The sequence below is a fragment of the Pantherophis guttatus genome, chromosome 17 (assembly GCF_059756535.1).
Source record: "Pantherophis guttatus breed Tessera chromosome 17, ASM5975653v1, whole genome shotgun sequence".
NCBI lineage: Eukaryota > Metazoa > Chordata > Lepidosauria > Squamata > Colubridae > Pantherophis > Pantherophis guttatus.
The window spans coordinates 12196944-12210255 of record NC_142079.1 but is presented as its reverse complement, the minus strand read 5'-3'; the positions used below and the strand labels follow the sequence as shown (position 1 = coordinate 12210255).

The 13312-nt window shown below is 45.3% G+C and overlaps 1 protein-coding gene across 10 annotated transcripts in view; it reads right to left on the bottom strand.

The window, feature by feature from the left end:
- RIMBP2 (RIMS binding protein 2) overlaps positions 1 to 13312 on the bottom strand; it is a 127423-nt gene that overhangs the window by 17736 nt on the left and 96375 nt on the right. For 9 of the 10 annotated variants that reach the window (XM_034406130.3, XM_087880593.1, XM_034406133.3 and 6 more), the window contains 4 exons: positions 11034 to 11492; positions 7854 to 8003; positions 6484 to 6642; positions 1939 to 2056 (listed from right to left, as the gene is read on the bottom strand). In XM_034406130.3, coding sequence (XP_034262021.2) covers positions 1939 to 2056; positions 6484 to 6642; positions 7854 to 8003; positions 11034 to 11492 — 886 coding nt within the window. Of the gene's footprint in view, positions 1 to 1938; positions 2057 to 4038; positions 4741 to 6483; positions 6643 to 7853; positions 8004 to 11033; positions 11493 to 13312 lie in introns of all 10 variants that reach the window. The other variant, XM_087880596.1, reaches the window with a different exon arrangement.

Below are 13312 nucleotides of genomic sequence, written 5' to 3'. Positions count from 1 at the left end.
TGGCCGCCTAATGAGAAGGAAGGACTCCCTGGAGAAGAGCCTAATGCTGGGAACGATTGAGGGCAAAAGAAGAAGGGGACAGCAGAGAACAAGGTGGCTGGATGGAGTCACTGAAGCTGTCAGCGTGACATATAGGACAGAACATACTGCTTCCGCTATCACCTTTCAGCCGCTTTCGCTACAAACTATTTTTTTAAAAAAATTCTTTTGTCAGTAAAATATAAATTCAACACAAAAACTAGTTTGTCGCAAAAGCAACTGCCTGTGAAGGTTCCTGGATTGTGGCTGAAAGGTGAAAGCGGAAGCAGTATCCTCCATCCCATAGTTGGATAGACCAGTTGCTCTGATAAAAAACACTTAATCTCTCCCCTGATATAGCCGACAAAGCGAGGAGAGCCCGTGGCTTAGAGGTTAATACATCTATCTAATATGCAAGTAGCCTGGATTCGAATCCCAGAAAGGGTATGGCTAGCTGACAAGAGCTCAATAGCTTTAAATAGATCTATACTAAAGGTAAAGGTTCCCCTTGCACATATGTGCTAGTCGTTCCCGACTCTAGGGGGGCGGTGCTCATCTCCGTTTCAAAGCTGAAGAGCCAACGCTGTCCGAAGACGTCTCCGTGGTCATGTGGCTGGCATGACTCAACGCCAAAGGCACACAGAACGCTCTTACCTTCCCACCAAAGGCGGTCCCTATTTTTCTACTTGCATTTTTTACCTGCTTTCGAACTGCTAGGTTGGCAGAAGCTGGGACAAGTCACGGGAGCTCCCCCCCCGTTACGTGGTGCTAGGGGTTCGAACCGCTGAACTACCGACCTTTCAATCGACAAGCTCAGTGTCTTAGCCACTGAGCCACCGCGTCCCTTAGATCTACTCTAGCCTCCCTTTATTTCTTTGTCGGTAAAACATAAATTCAACACAAAAATTAGTTTGTGCAAAGGCTCCTGGATTGGGGCTGAAAGGCGAAAGCGGAAGCAGTAAGCTCCATTGTCAGCACATCAAGATGCATTTATCCTAGTGCTGACATAAGAAGGAGAACGCAGGCGTCTGCAATGGGACAGTTGCTTTTCACCTACTTATTTCCTCTGGAGATAATGTTCCCTAGGAGATGGATGGGAGGGGGGAAATTCTTTGAATTGGAGCAGTAGATTAGGGGTGAATGATTGGGAAGATGGCCAATGAATGCAGAGGAGTGGGGGAAGGAAGAGGAGGGGTTTTGGGTCAGCACGTCAGTGCCGGCTGCAACGCGTCAGTGTAAAAAGTGCTGTGCTTAATAAAATGGAAATTTGTTTTATAAAAGACTTATAAATTGCGATGCAATTTATTTGAAGACAGCCAGAAAACCTGACATCCATCCCATATTTGGATAGACCAGGTTGTCCTGTTAGACCGGTTTCACCAGAAAAAACACTTGTTCCCTTCCATTGCATCAAAGCAGGTCTTCAAAATCTAAAATCTCAGCATATTTGAAGGATCATACACAAGAAAGATATATACAGGACTGGAGAAGATGGATTGATTATATACAAAATAAGTATCAGACTAAAAAATATCAGATAGCTTATGAATGATTTCTTTTATTTGTATAAGCGTTAATAAGTGATATTAGAAATATTATGTTTAAGAAATAGGATTTTATACATGAGGGGTTAAGAATTTTTTTTTTTTAGGGGTGTTAGCTTGATGATTGGTTATGCAATTTAGTTTATTCTTAAAGGTTAATAGAGATACCTTGTGTTCTGCTCTGGGAAGTCGGGGAGGGAGAGGGGGGGTTGGGAGGGGGGGGTTGGGAGGGGGGGGTTGTGGGGAATTTTGTTTTGTTGTAAAACCTTTTCAATAAAAAAAAAAAAAAGCAGGTCTTCAAAATCAACCTTCTTCTCCTAAACTCGGTAACCTTCCCCCCACAACCAACCACACAGATGGATCACCATCAACTCACCCATAGAAGGGGCCTGGATGGGTCTTGACCTTTGAGGACCCGAAGTGCCATGAGATGATCTTCGATCTGGATGCTCCCCTCGATCCGGCCGCCTGGATGACATGGGCTTACTTAAGAGCTGAAGGTCCACACCAACCGAAAATAAAAGAGGAGGGGAGGGGGGAGAGAAAGATGTTTAAAATCTACCCAACTGCCCTGTAGAAGGTGTGAAAGGCAACAAGGGAGAGAATACACAATAATTTGCATGGAAGAAAATCAAACGAATCGTTCTCCGAAAACGTACGTTTCTAAAGGCAACTAAACTTTTCTTTTTTAACTGAAAGGTTAGCTGAAAAAGAAAAGGAAGAAAGAAAGAAAAGAAAGAAAGAAAGAAAGAAAGAAAGAAAGAAAGAAAGAAAGAAAGAAAGAAAAGGGGGAAGAGGGAACAGATGCCATTAAACCTGAGAAAGAAAATCAGAGAGAGAGAGAGAGAGAGAGAAAGAAAGAAAGAGAGACAGACGGACGGAGAGACAGAAAAATTGCCATCCGGACATGGCACATATTTGGCAGACAACAGTCACACATTCAAACAAAAAAAAAAAAAAAAGGAGAATTAAAAGTTTTCTTTTGCCTTTGTGGTTGCGTCTTTTGGCCTCCTCTTTGCTGAGAATGTGGCTGTTCCTCGGAACTACGAAATCTGGATGTGCTGGTAGGTTTATCGGCTTTTTGGAGAGTTTAGCCTGTCCTATTTGCAGGATATTTGCCATCCTTTGCCTACAACGTCTTTCCTCTCTCTTTTACTTTAGCTGCCACCTTCCCAACTTTTAAAAAAATTGTTAAAGAAGCTTTCCAAATTCTCTTGAAGGACTTTCAGGAGAATGGCTTTGCAAATAACCAACCATCGGCAGGGTGGAAACACATCAATTTGGTCGATGGACAATTTTGAAAAAAGAAGAAGAAAGCATTCCACTGAGAAGGACACGGATTCGGAATAATGGACTGCTGGGTCTCCTTATCACGCCGAGTGGAATATTTGGAACATCTCTAGTTTGCTACACTGGGAGCAAACCACGATCTGGATCAACTGGAGAGAATCGCATTCCTTAAGTGAGACACAACACCCATCTATGTCTCAAAGGCTCACCGTCTTTCTGTCGCCTAAAAAAGAGGCTAAAATCTGGGGAGTGGATGATGGATCTTCCTTGCATGCTGAGAGAGTTAAGAGTTTGCAACTTCAAAGGCAAGAAGAGATGGTTTCTGATTTTGGTTCAAATGAAAAAAGAAACAAGCAAGAGTGGAAAAAAATCAAGCAGGGATAGAAAGAAGCTAGGACACCCCAAGGATTGGCGAGAATGTTCATCCTTGAAAATCTGGAATGAGGTTAAAAATAAACTCAACTAAAAAAAATAAAAAATAAAACGATTGAAAGCAGGCATGGAACGGAAGAAGGGAAGGGATGGAAATACATTCATTATTTGGCTGTGTGTGTTCCGTTGTGGTTGCTGAAAGTGTGCATCACATTATACATGATATATCTATTCTACTGAGCGAGCTCAAAATCGAGAGCACAAATATAAAGAAGGGAAAACAAGAGAAAGAAAATTAAAGAGCGATCCCAAATGTCAGGACGATGGCAGTTCAGCTAACCCTTAATTAAAACATCGTTTCAGTTGTCCTTTTAAAGAAAACAGAGGGGGGAAAAGACAGGTGTTTAAAATGTTTTTTATTTAGATATTTATTCGTGGCCTGTGGGGAACAATGAAATCATAAATGGACCAACAAGCAATTGAATCTCATTTTATTTTATTTTTTTATTTTTAAAGCAAGACACAAATTCAAAAAAGAAAGAAAGAAAATGAAACCAAAGGGAGGGGGGGAAGTTTTAAGGAAGCCGATGAAGCAACGCAGATTAAGATGGGAAGCTAATTATTGAGAGGTGGAGAAGAAGGAAAAAAAATGGGAAAAAGAAAAAGAAAGAAAGAAAAAGAGTCACATGCATATGGGGGGGGTGGGGGAGAGACGAACTCAAAACGGAAAGAGAGAAATAAAGATTTTGGTTCGAAAATAAAGGAAGTGATTGGGCAGGCAAGATGTTAGAAGGAAGTTCGGATTGTAACACACCGGTGGGGCTTCGGACTTTCGGGAGGGATGTTTTGAAAGCGGAAGAGAAGTGAGTCTCGTTTCGTTCTCTATCGAGGGGCTACTCCAACCTCCCTCAGCATCTTCATGGACCAAATGTCCTGCTCTACAGCATCCCTGATGTTCAGGCTTCCTCTTGTAACAAGCTGGAAGGTCCTCCTGGTTTGGAGAGTCCACAAAGAGCTGGATGGGGTCTCCAAAGTCTTCTTCAACGCTACTCTGCCGGACTAAAGTTTTCCGACGGGCCAAGAGCGGCCGTAAAGACGAGGAAGAGCTGTCCTCATCCTGACCGCAGGTAGGGGACATACGGGCAGCCAAGGTCTCATGCGCCGGAGGGAAATTAAACCGTGATTCTTCTTCTTCGCTGCCACAGTCCAAACCACTATCTGGGCTTCGGGTGAAAGACCTGCTGGGTCTACAACCCCGTTCTTCAGTGTCCTCCAAACTCCGTGACTTGGTGGCGGGGTGCCAGAAGGTAGGATGCTCTTGACAGGAGGCCTTGGTTGATCTACCCTCTCTAGCTAGGGCCTGGTGGGGCCTCCGTAATCCCTGCTTGTGGAAACGTTCGGAGTGATTGCCCTCCTCTTCCGCCACTTCGGGGATACTGAACAGTTTTTTACGGTGGCGGGCAAAATTGGGAGACTCCTGGAAAGCTGTTTCAGTGGTTTTATGCTGATAGCGTTCCTTTAAGAGTCACCGAGAATGAATGAAAGAAAGAAAGAAAGAAAGAAAGAAAGAAAGAAAGAAAGAAAGAAAAAGAAAGGAAAGAAGGAAGGAAGAAGGAAGAAAGGAAGAAGGAAGGAAGGAAGGAAGGAAGGAAGGAAGGAAGGAAGGAAGGAAAGAAAGAAAGAAAGAAAGAAAGAAAGAAAGAGAAAGAAAGAAAGGAAGGAAGGAAGGAAGAAGGAAGAAGGAAGGAAGGAAGGAAGGAAGGAAGGAAGGAAGGAAGGAAGGAAGAAAGAAGAAAGAAAGAAGAAAGAAAGAAAGGAAAGGAAAGGCAGGCAGGCAAGGAGAACAAACAGTGTTCAATTTTTAAAAAGAGAGAGGGAAGTGAAGGAAAGAGAGAGGAAAGAGAAGAATTGGGAAGGGAAGGGATGAATGGGGAAGAGATGAATGGGGAACAAGGGAAGGGAAGAATGGGGAAGGGAAGGGAAGGGAAGGGAAGGGAAGGGAAGGGAAGGGAAGGGAAGGGAAGGGAAGGGAAGGAAAGAAGGAAAGGGGGAGGGAGGAGTAGAGGGAAGGGAAGGGAAGGGAAGGGAAGGGAAGGGAAGGGAAGGGAAGGAAAGGAAAGGAAAGGAAAGGAAAGGAAAGGAAAGGAAAGGAAAGGAAAGGAAAGGAAAGGAAAGGAAAGGGGGAGGGTGGAGTAGAGGGAAGGGAAGGGAAGGGAAGGGAAGGGAAGGGAAGGGAAGGGAAGGGAAGGAAAGGAAAGGAAAGGAAAGGAAAGGAAAGGAAAGGAAAGGAAAGGAAAGGAAAGGAAAGGAAAGGAAAGGAAAGGAAAAAGGGGGGAAAACAAAGACAGAATTAGTTGTACAGCAATGGTGAGCTTGAAAGCATGCGGCTCTTATTCAAGGGAAGAACTATGTCATGCTTTGAATGGGAATCTGTGAAAATAAAACAGATGATTAGAACAGCTGTCCTAGCGCGGTCTATCGGGCGAGATGTCAACTTTAGCAGGCATGTTTACTGCAGTCAAGAGAAGAACCTGACCAGGCATACAGAAGATGAGTGGTTGACCCTACATAGAAAAAATCTCATCTCAGAATTGGCTACTGCTGGAGTTTAACCCTTCTCTCTCAATGTCAGTACCCTATTTTTATTCAGTACAAAATCTCTTCACTATTAATTAAAAGAAGAAGGGTTGGTGGGCATGGCAGGGGAAGGATACTGCAAAATCCCCATTCCCTCCCCACTCCTGGGAGAAGGATATTGCAAAATCCCCATTCCCACCCCACTCGGGGGCCAGCCAGAGGTGGTATTTGCCGGTTCTCCGAACTACTCAAAATTTCTGCTGCCGGTTCTCCAGAACCTGTCAGGACCTGCTGGATTTCACCCCTGTCTTAGACCCATGATGGCGAACCTATGGCACATGTGCCACACGGAGCTCTTTCTGTGGGTACACGAGCCATTGCTCAGCTCAGCTCCACCACGCATGTGAGCAAGCCTCCTGCCGGCCAGATGATTTTCAGGATGCATGGGAGGGGCACATGCAGGCGATGCACGCGTACGCATGGGGGTTGCGCGCACATGCGCAGTGTGGGAGCGTGGAGGAATGTGGCGCGCCTCCCGCCCCCATGGCTGAAGTTCTGACTGAAGTTCTGACGGAAGAAGCTTCTTGGATTGAGAAGCGAGATGTCTTCAAGGAAAAACCAAGCAAATCCAGTTGCCTCTTGAAAAAAAAAAGCACCTTTGGGGACATTGTTTCTTTTTTACCTTCAGGGTGTTATGCGAGGTTACGCTAACTCGTCTCCGCCCGCCATCTTCCAGCTGCATCTCTGAGTATAAGTCTTCTTCATCTTCTTCCATAATGTCCGACAAATCAGAGCCTCGGCTGCTTTCCGTGTGATATTCCTCCCCATGGCTATAGTGGGGCTGAGAGAGAGGAGAGGGAGAAAGGGAACAGAGAACAGAGAACCATAAGGTCTACTACTCCAATTCTCTGCTCAAGGCAGGTGTTCTGCCCCAGCTCCGGATCCCCGAGGATATTGACACACAGCAACGGTCCTTATCAAATTTATTAAGTAGCAAGAATAAACCAAAGTCCGGCAAAGGTTGGCAACCAGCCCAGAAAACAAGATACGATAAGACTTTTCCAAAAATGCTCTGATGATAATTACAAGTTGTTTCCAGCAAGAAACTTACTAACTGCGTGTGACTTAAATAGGCCAAGGGAGTGGCCAATTATCCTCAAGCCCTACTCCTCCTGAGTAGCCACTCCTGCCTTTTGGCAGCCCTGCGTGCTCGAGCATTGAGGAGAGGCTCCTCCGCTTCACTCTCTTCACTTGAAGGAGCCTCTGGAGGTTCTGAAGGCCCTGGCTGAGTCTCTGCCTCTGGCACCACATCCTCTTCAGCTTCCTCGCTGTCCGACGCGAGCCCCGGCTGCGCCGGCTGCTGACGCAACACCACACCAGCCTCCTCCTTCTCAGGATCACCTACGATCCGCACAGGCCGCTGGCGGGCCACAACAGCAGGAGACCTTATATGTTTTCTTGCCTAATGTGTACTTATACCAGGGGTGAAATGCTACCGGTTTGGACCGTTTTGCCCTAACATTCAGGCGAACTGGTATTTCTGATGATCAGTTGTGCTACGCAATTTATATTCGCTAGAAAGCAGGAAATTGAGGGGGGGGGGGAGAGCACAGCTGTTCCCCTCCCTTGCTGTTCTACTTACCTTTGCAGACTCAAAAAAGGCTTCTTAATCCTCCTTTTTCAGCACTGCGCGGTAGTGCCTGTGGTGCGCATGCATGCGACAAGCACGTTTTGCCGCACCGCGCATGCATGCACGAAGCAAACCGGTAGTAAAGCAAACCGGTAGCAGGCTTCAGAGCATTTCACCCCTGACTTATATCTTTGGTTTTTCTTGCCTAAATTTAAAACTTTGCTTTTCTCCACATGGAAATTCATTTTGTGGGATAGGGCCCATTGTTCAAGTTTGTCAAGATCTTTTTTGCTAAACCTTCTCCCTCTTTTTTGAAAACATTTTAAAGAGGAAAGAGATGGTGAACCTCCAAAAGCATCTTTCTTATGAATTTTATGCTTTTATTCTCCTGTCCCATCGCCAAGGAGATAGATGTCCATTACCTGTTTCCCGAGTTCAGAGCCCTTCAAAAAGTCGTCTACCGAAGCACCTCTTCGTTTGACTCTGGGCGAGTCGTAGCCATCTTCTTCCTCATCTGAGTTGGCGTACTGCAACGCGTTGCTCCTTTCTGGAAATACGGTCCTCCTCTCCATCTATGGGGTTTCAGAAGAAAGAATGTAGAATTAGAATTTAGAAATTAGAATTATTTATTTATTGGCCAAGTGTGATTGGACACACAAGGAATTTGTCTTTGGTGCATATGCTCTTCGTGTACATAAAAAGAAAAGATATATTCGTCAAGAATCATAAGGCACAACACTCAGTGATAGTCATAGGGTACAAATAAGCAATCAAATCATACTAGGAAACAATCAATATATATCGTAAGGATAGAGCAACAAGTTAACAGTCATACAGTCATAAGTGGGAGGAGATGAGTGATAGGAACGATGAGAAGATTAATAGTAGTAGTAATGCAGACTTAGTGAATAGTTTGACAGTGTTGAGGGAATTATTTGTTTAGCAGAGTGATGGCATTCGGGGAAAAAACTGTCCTTGTGTCTAGTTGTTCTGGTGTGCAGTGATCTATAGCGTCGTTTTGAGGGTAGAATAGAATTCTTTATTGGCCAAGTGTGATTGGACACACAAGGAATTTGTCTTTGGTGCATAAACTCTCAGTGTACATTAAAAAAAAACATTCATCAAGAATCATAAGATACAACAGTGATAGTCATAGGATACTAAATAAACAGTCAAATCATACTAGGAAACTAAATAAAACAATATACACTGTAAAGATACAAGCAACAAGGTTATAGTCGTAAGTGGGAGGAGATGGGTGATAGGAAGAATGAGAAGATTAATAGTAGTGCAGACTTAGTGAATAGTTTGACAGTGTTGAGGGAATTATTTGTTTAGCAGAGTGATGGCGTTCGGGGAAAAAACTGTTCTTGTGTCTAGTTGTTCTGGTGTGCAGTGATCTATAGCGACGTCTTGAGGGTAGAATAGAATTCTTTATTGGCCAAGTGTGATTGGACACACAAGGAATTTGTCTTTGGTGCATAAGCTCTCAGTGTACATTAAAAAAAAACATTCATCAAGGATCATAAGATACAACAGTGATAGTCATAGGATACTAAATAAACAATCAAATCATACTAGGAAACTAAATAAAACAATATACACTGTAAAGATACAAGCAACAAGGTTATAGTTGTAAGTGGGAGGAGATGGGTGATAGGAAGGATGAGAAGATTAATAGCAGTGCAGCCTTAGTGAATAGTTTGACAGTGTTGAGGGAATTATTTGTTTAGCAGAGTGATGGAGTTCGGGAAAAAACTGTTCTTGTGTCTAGTTGTTCTGGTGTGCAGTGCTCTATAGCGTCGTTTTGAGGGTAGGAGTTGAAACAGTTGATGTCCAGGATGCGAGAGGTCTGTAGATATTTTCACAGCCCTCTTTTTGACTCGTGCAGTATACAGGTCCTCCATGGAAGGCAGGTTGGTAGCCATGTTTTTTTCTGCAGTTCTAAAATGGAATGCCAAGGGGATAGAGGTAGCACCTGCAGCTTTCTAAAGAGAAGTTTGGGGTCAAATGGTGATGCTAGGTTAAGATAGTTGGATTCATGTTTTCTACCTCTGGGGTGAATTTAGGAGGTCATGCATATTTAAATGAGGTTTTATATTCTGTTAAGCCGCCTTGAGTCGCCATGTGCGAATAGGCGGCAATATAAATTCAATAAATAAATAAAATAAATACGCATGAGCGATAGACGACGTTAAGAATGAATATTCATAATTAGCAAGCCTTCCGTTACAGCTAGTCCTCGATGTGCAACAGTTTGTTTAGTGACCATTCAAAATTTGCAACAGCAGTGAAAAATGTGACTTATTTTTCACAGTTATGACCTTGGCACCTTCCCCATAATTATATGATCAGAATTCAGATGCTCGGCAACTGGCTCGTATTTATGACCACAGTTGCTGTGGTCCCAAGGTCACGTGATCCCATCTTGTGACCTTCTCACAAGCCAAGTCGACGGGGAAGGCCAGGTTCACTTAAGAACGGGTGACTCACTTATCAACCACAGTGATTTTTCACTTAACAGCTGCGGCCAGAAAAGTCGTTAGGTGCCAGGTGCCACACTATTCACACACTGATATGTTTGTTAAAAAATAAAAAAAAAAAAAAAACTTGAAAAAAGAAAGAAAAGAAAACTCATTTAACCCCCAGGTTTTCACTTTGGGTCGATATTATTCAGAGACACATCTTAATCATTGAAGGATAAGAGTTTGACCTTTCCCTTGAATTTGATAGATCTGTATTTACGGGCTTCATTAAGTGATAATGAAGAAGCAAATGTTGGGAGAAATTAAAAGGTTAAGGACGAGAGAGATCAGAAAATATTTCGTCTCGTTTCACGGGGAAATCCATCACGGCTCAAATCTTTACCGTTACTCAAAGTTAAGATAACAGTTTTGTTTTTTTGTAGAAAAAATTTTTTGTAGAAAATTTTGTAGAAATTTTTGTCGAAAACTGCATTTTTGTGGAAATGCAGTTGTTCGTTCTGGAAGGTCAATTTTGGCAAAGAAAAACCTCTGTTATGTTCATGAGATACTTCTTCAGCTAGATGATACAGGTAGTATGCATGAATGCATGTATGAGTTGCATTGCCATAGCACTTTTAATCATAGCAGTGGTGGGTTTCAAAATTTTTTACTACCGGTTCTGTGGGTGTGGCTTGGTGGGCGTGGCAGGAAAGATACTGTAAAATCTCCATTCCCACCCCACTCCAGGGGAAGGATACTGTAAAATCTCCATTTGCTCCCGATCAGCTGGGACTTGGGAGGCAGAGAATAGATAGAATTTTTACTACCGGTTCTCTGAACTACTCAAAATTTCCGCTACCGGTTCTCCAGAACTGGTCAGAACCTGCTGAAACCCACCTCTAATACCCAGAATTGAGGACTTCAATGTTCCCCCAATTAGCACCAGTTCCTTCTATGCTAATTCCTAACCCTTCCCGTTCCTCCAAAAGCCCCTTTTCCCCTCCCCCTCAAAATCCTGCCTTGTCACTGGAGGCACACTGACCCTTGAAAACTATTCCCAGCGAACGAAACCCAACCCCAGCCCCAACCAGACTCGGAAGTTGTCTTGTGGTTGTCTGAAGCGGCAACTCTGCTTACCCTGTTACTTTCGGCTGCCACCCGCTGAGCCGCCTCTCGTGCCATGGCCTTGGCGACCGTGTTAGGGACAGGGGTGCCCTGCGGCTGCGGGAGGATCCGGTTGGGAGATGGCGAACGGCGCCCGTGAAGCGGGCTGTGGAAGTTGGGAGGTTCCAGAGTGTGTCCGTGGATGGGAGAGTTCGCGTGGGTCTGTTCCCAGGAGTCGTCCCTTTTCCCGTGGGGACACAAATGTTCCTCTTTGGTATCTGGGACACTGGCACTTGATAATGGCTTAGATTTGGAAGCTGGCGGAGGGTGGGGAGGCACCAGTAAGTCAGGTGGGATGGGAGCGCTCGACGAGTCCATGGACTCCCCTTGGGCAGACTGTGTCCGGACAAGGACTTCTCTGGCATCCAGGCTCTGGATTTTGGCTAATGCCACGGTGCTGTTCTCTGCGGTTGGAAACATCACTTCAGCCACCTGAATGCAGGGATACAGATGCAAATACGTTAGGGACGATCGAGGAGAATGTTTGTAGCTCGGGGTCGAAATAAGCTTGGTCCTTGCGCCTCTCTGAGTTTGGGGGTTTTCTTTTGCAGACGTTTTATGACCCAACTAGGTAATAGCATCAGTGCTAGAAGGGAGGAGAAGGAGGAGGAAGAAGAAGAGGAGGAGGAGGAGGAGGAGGAGGAGGAGGAGGAGGAGGAGGAGGAGGAGGAGGAGGAGGAGGAGGAGAACCGTGGGGTCTTTACTGCTCTGTGAGCTTGGTTGTTTTTTTGCAGATATTTTATGACCCAATTAGGTAATTGTCAGACTTCGATGCGATCTCAAAATAAATGAATTTCCAAACTGCCAATCTTTAAGGAAATCTTTTCTTTATTTGAGCACAGCAATCGGATCATGACTCGATGCGGACAAGACTGACCTTTTGCCCCCCAATCCCTCCCTTTCCGATCCCCAATTATCTGCTTCTCATTAGCTATCTTCCAAGTCACTCTACTGACTTCTTGTCTCGTCATTTCACAGGAATGTCCCCCCTCCCTTCATTTCCATGGCGACCCAGCTTCAAAGGAATTTAGCAGGCAAAAGTTCAGGGCTTATCTCTCTCCTCTCTATGCGAGTGGTGAGACGCTGACAGTAATATCATCAGTGCTAGAAGGGAGGAGAAGGAGGAGGAGGAGGAGGACTGTGGGGTCTTTGGCGCTCTCTGAGGTTGGTGATTTTCTTCCAGATGTTTTATGACCCAACTAGGTAATATCATCAGTGCTAGAAGGGAGGAGGAGGAGGAGGAGGAGGAGGAGGAGGAGGAGGAGGAGGAGGAGGAGGAGGAGGAGGAGGAGGAGGACCGGCTCCCCTGCGGCCCGTTTTTGCTCCCAGGAGGCTGCAGGGAGGCCTACTAAGCTGAAAAGGGGGCATGTGCGGGGTGTTCACATGTGCATTGCATTATGGGTGTGAGCGTGCTTTTGGCACACAACAACAAAAAGGTTAGCCATCCCTGGGCTAAGCAGTGAACATGAGAGACAGAGCTCAGGCGATGAACAAGGATCAACCCCCTCTTGATCCTGGAACACGGAGAGTGGAGAGAAGGTGAGAACAGCGTAGACTGACCCATCTACTTGGGAGGAGAGCACCCCGCCCCTCTTCACAAGGCACACCTGGGGACTGAGAGGTGTCTTTAAGAGACACTGTGGGGAGGGTCATTTGTCGGGAACAAACACTGAATTCATGGAGTGTTGAGTGCCGTTGCCGATGTTTGAACTTTCCTGGATTCCTTGCATTCTTTCTGGATTTCTGGATTACTTGCCTTGCCCTTTCACTTCCTGGACTCCTTGATATGCCCTGCTCAAGGGTGGGTTTCAACCATTGCTACTGGTTCGCTCATGGGTGCGCACTCGCTTGCACGCACGCGCACCGCTTCTGCGGATGTGCAGAAGCGTCCGGGCAGGTGGGCGGAGTATCCTGCCGCCACTACCGGTTCACCTGATCTGGGGCAAACCAGTAGCGACCTACCACTGGCCCTGCTGGATTTCTTTGCAGCCGTGGTGCTCACAGCATTGTGCTGGACTACTTGCAGCCAGAGGCTGCTGGAGGTCTGTGTGTGTCTTTGTCATCACTTTGCTCTGGGACTTGCCAGAAACGTGGGAGCGTTTGGGGAAATTTGGAGCAATAAAGGGGCGGTTTGAACTCCCAGCTGCCTGTGTTATCTCTGTGCTGTGCCCCGGATCATCACATGGGGATCCCAATGGGTCACTCATTTGATATATAGACCAAGGTACCTTTAATTTAATTTAATTTAATTT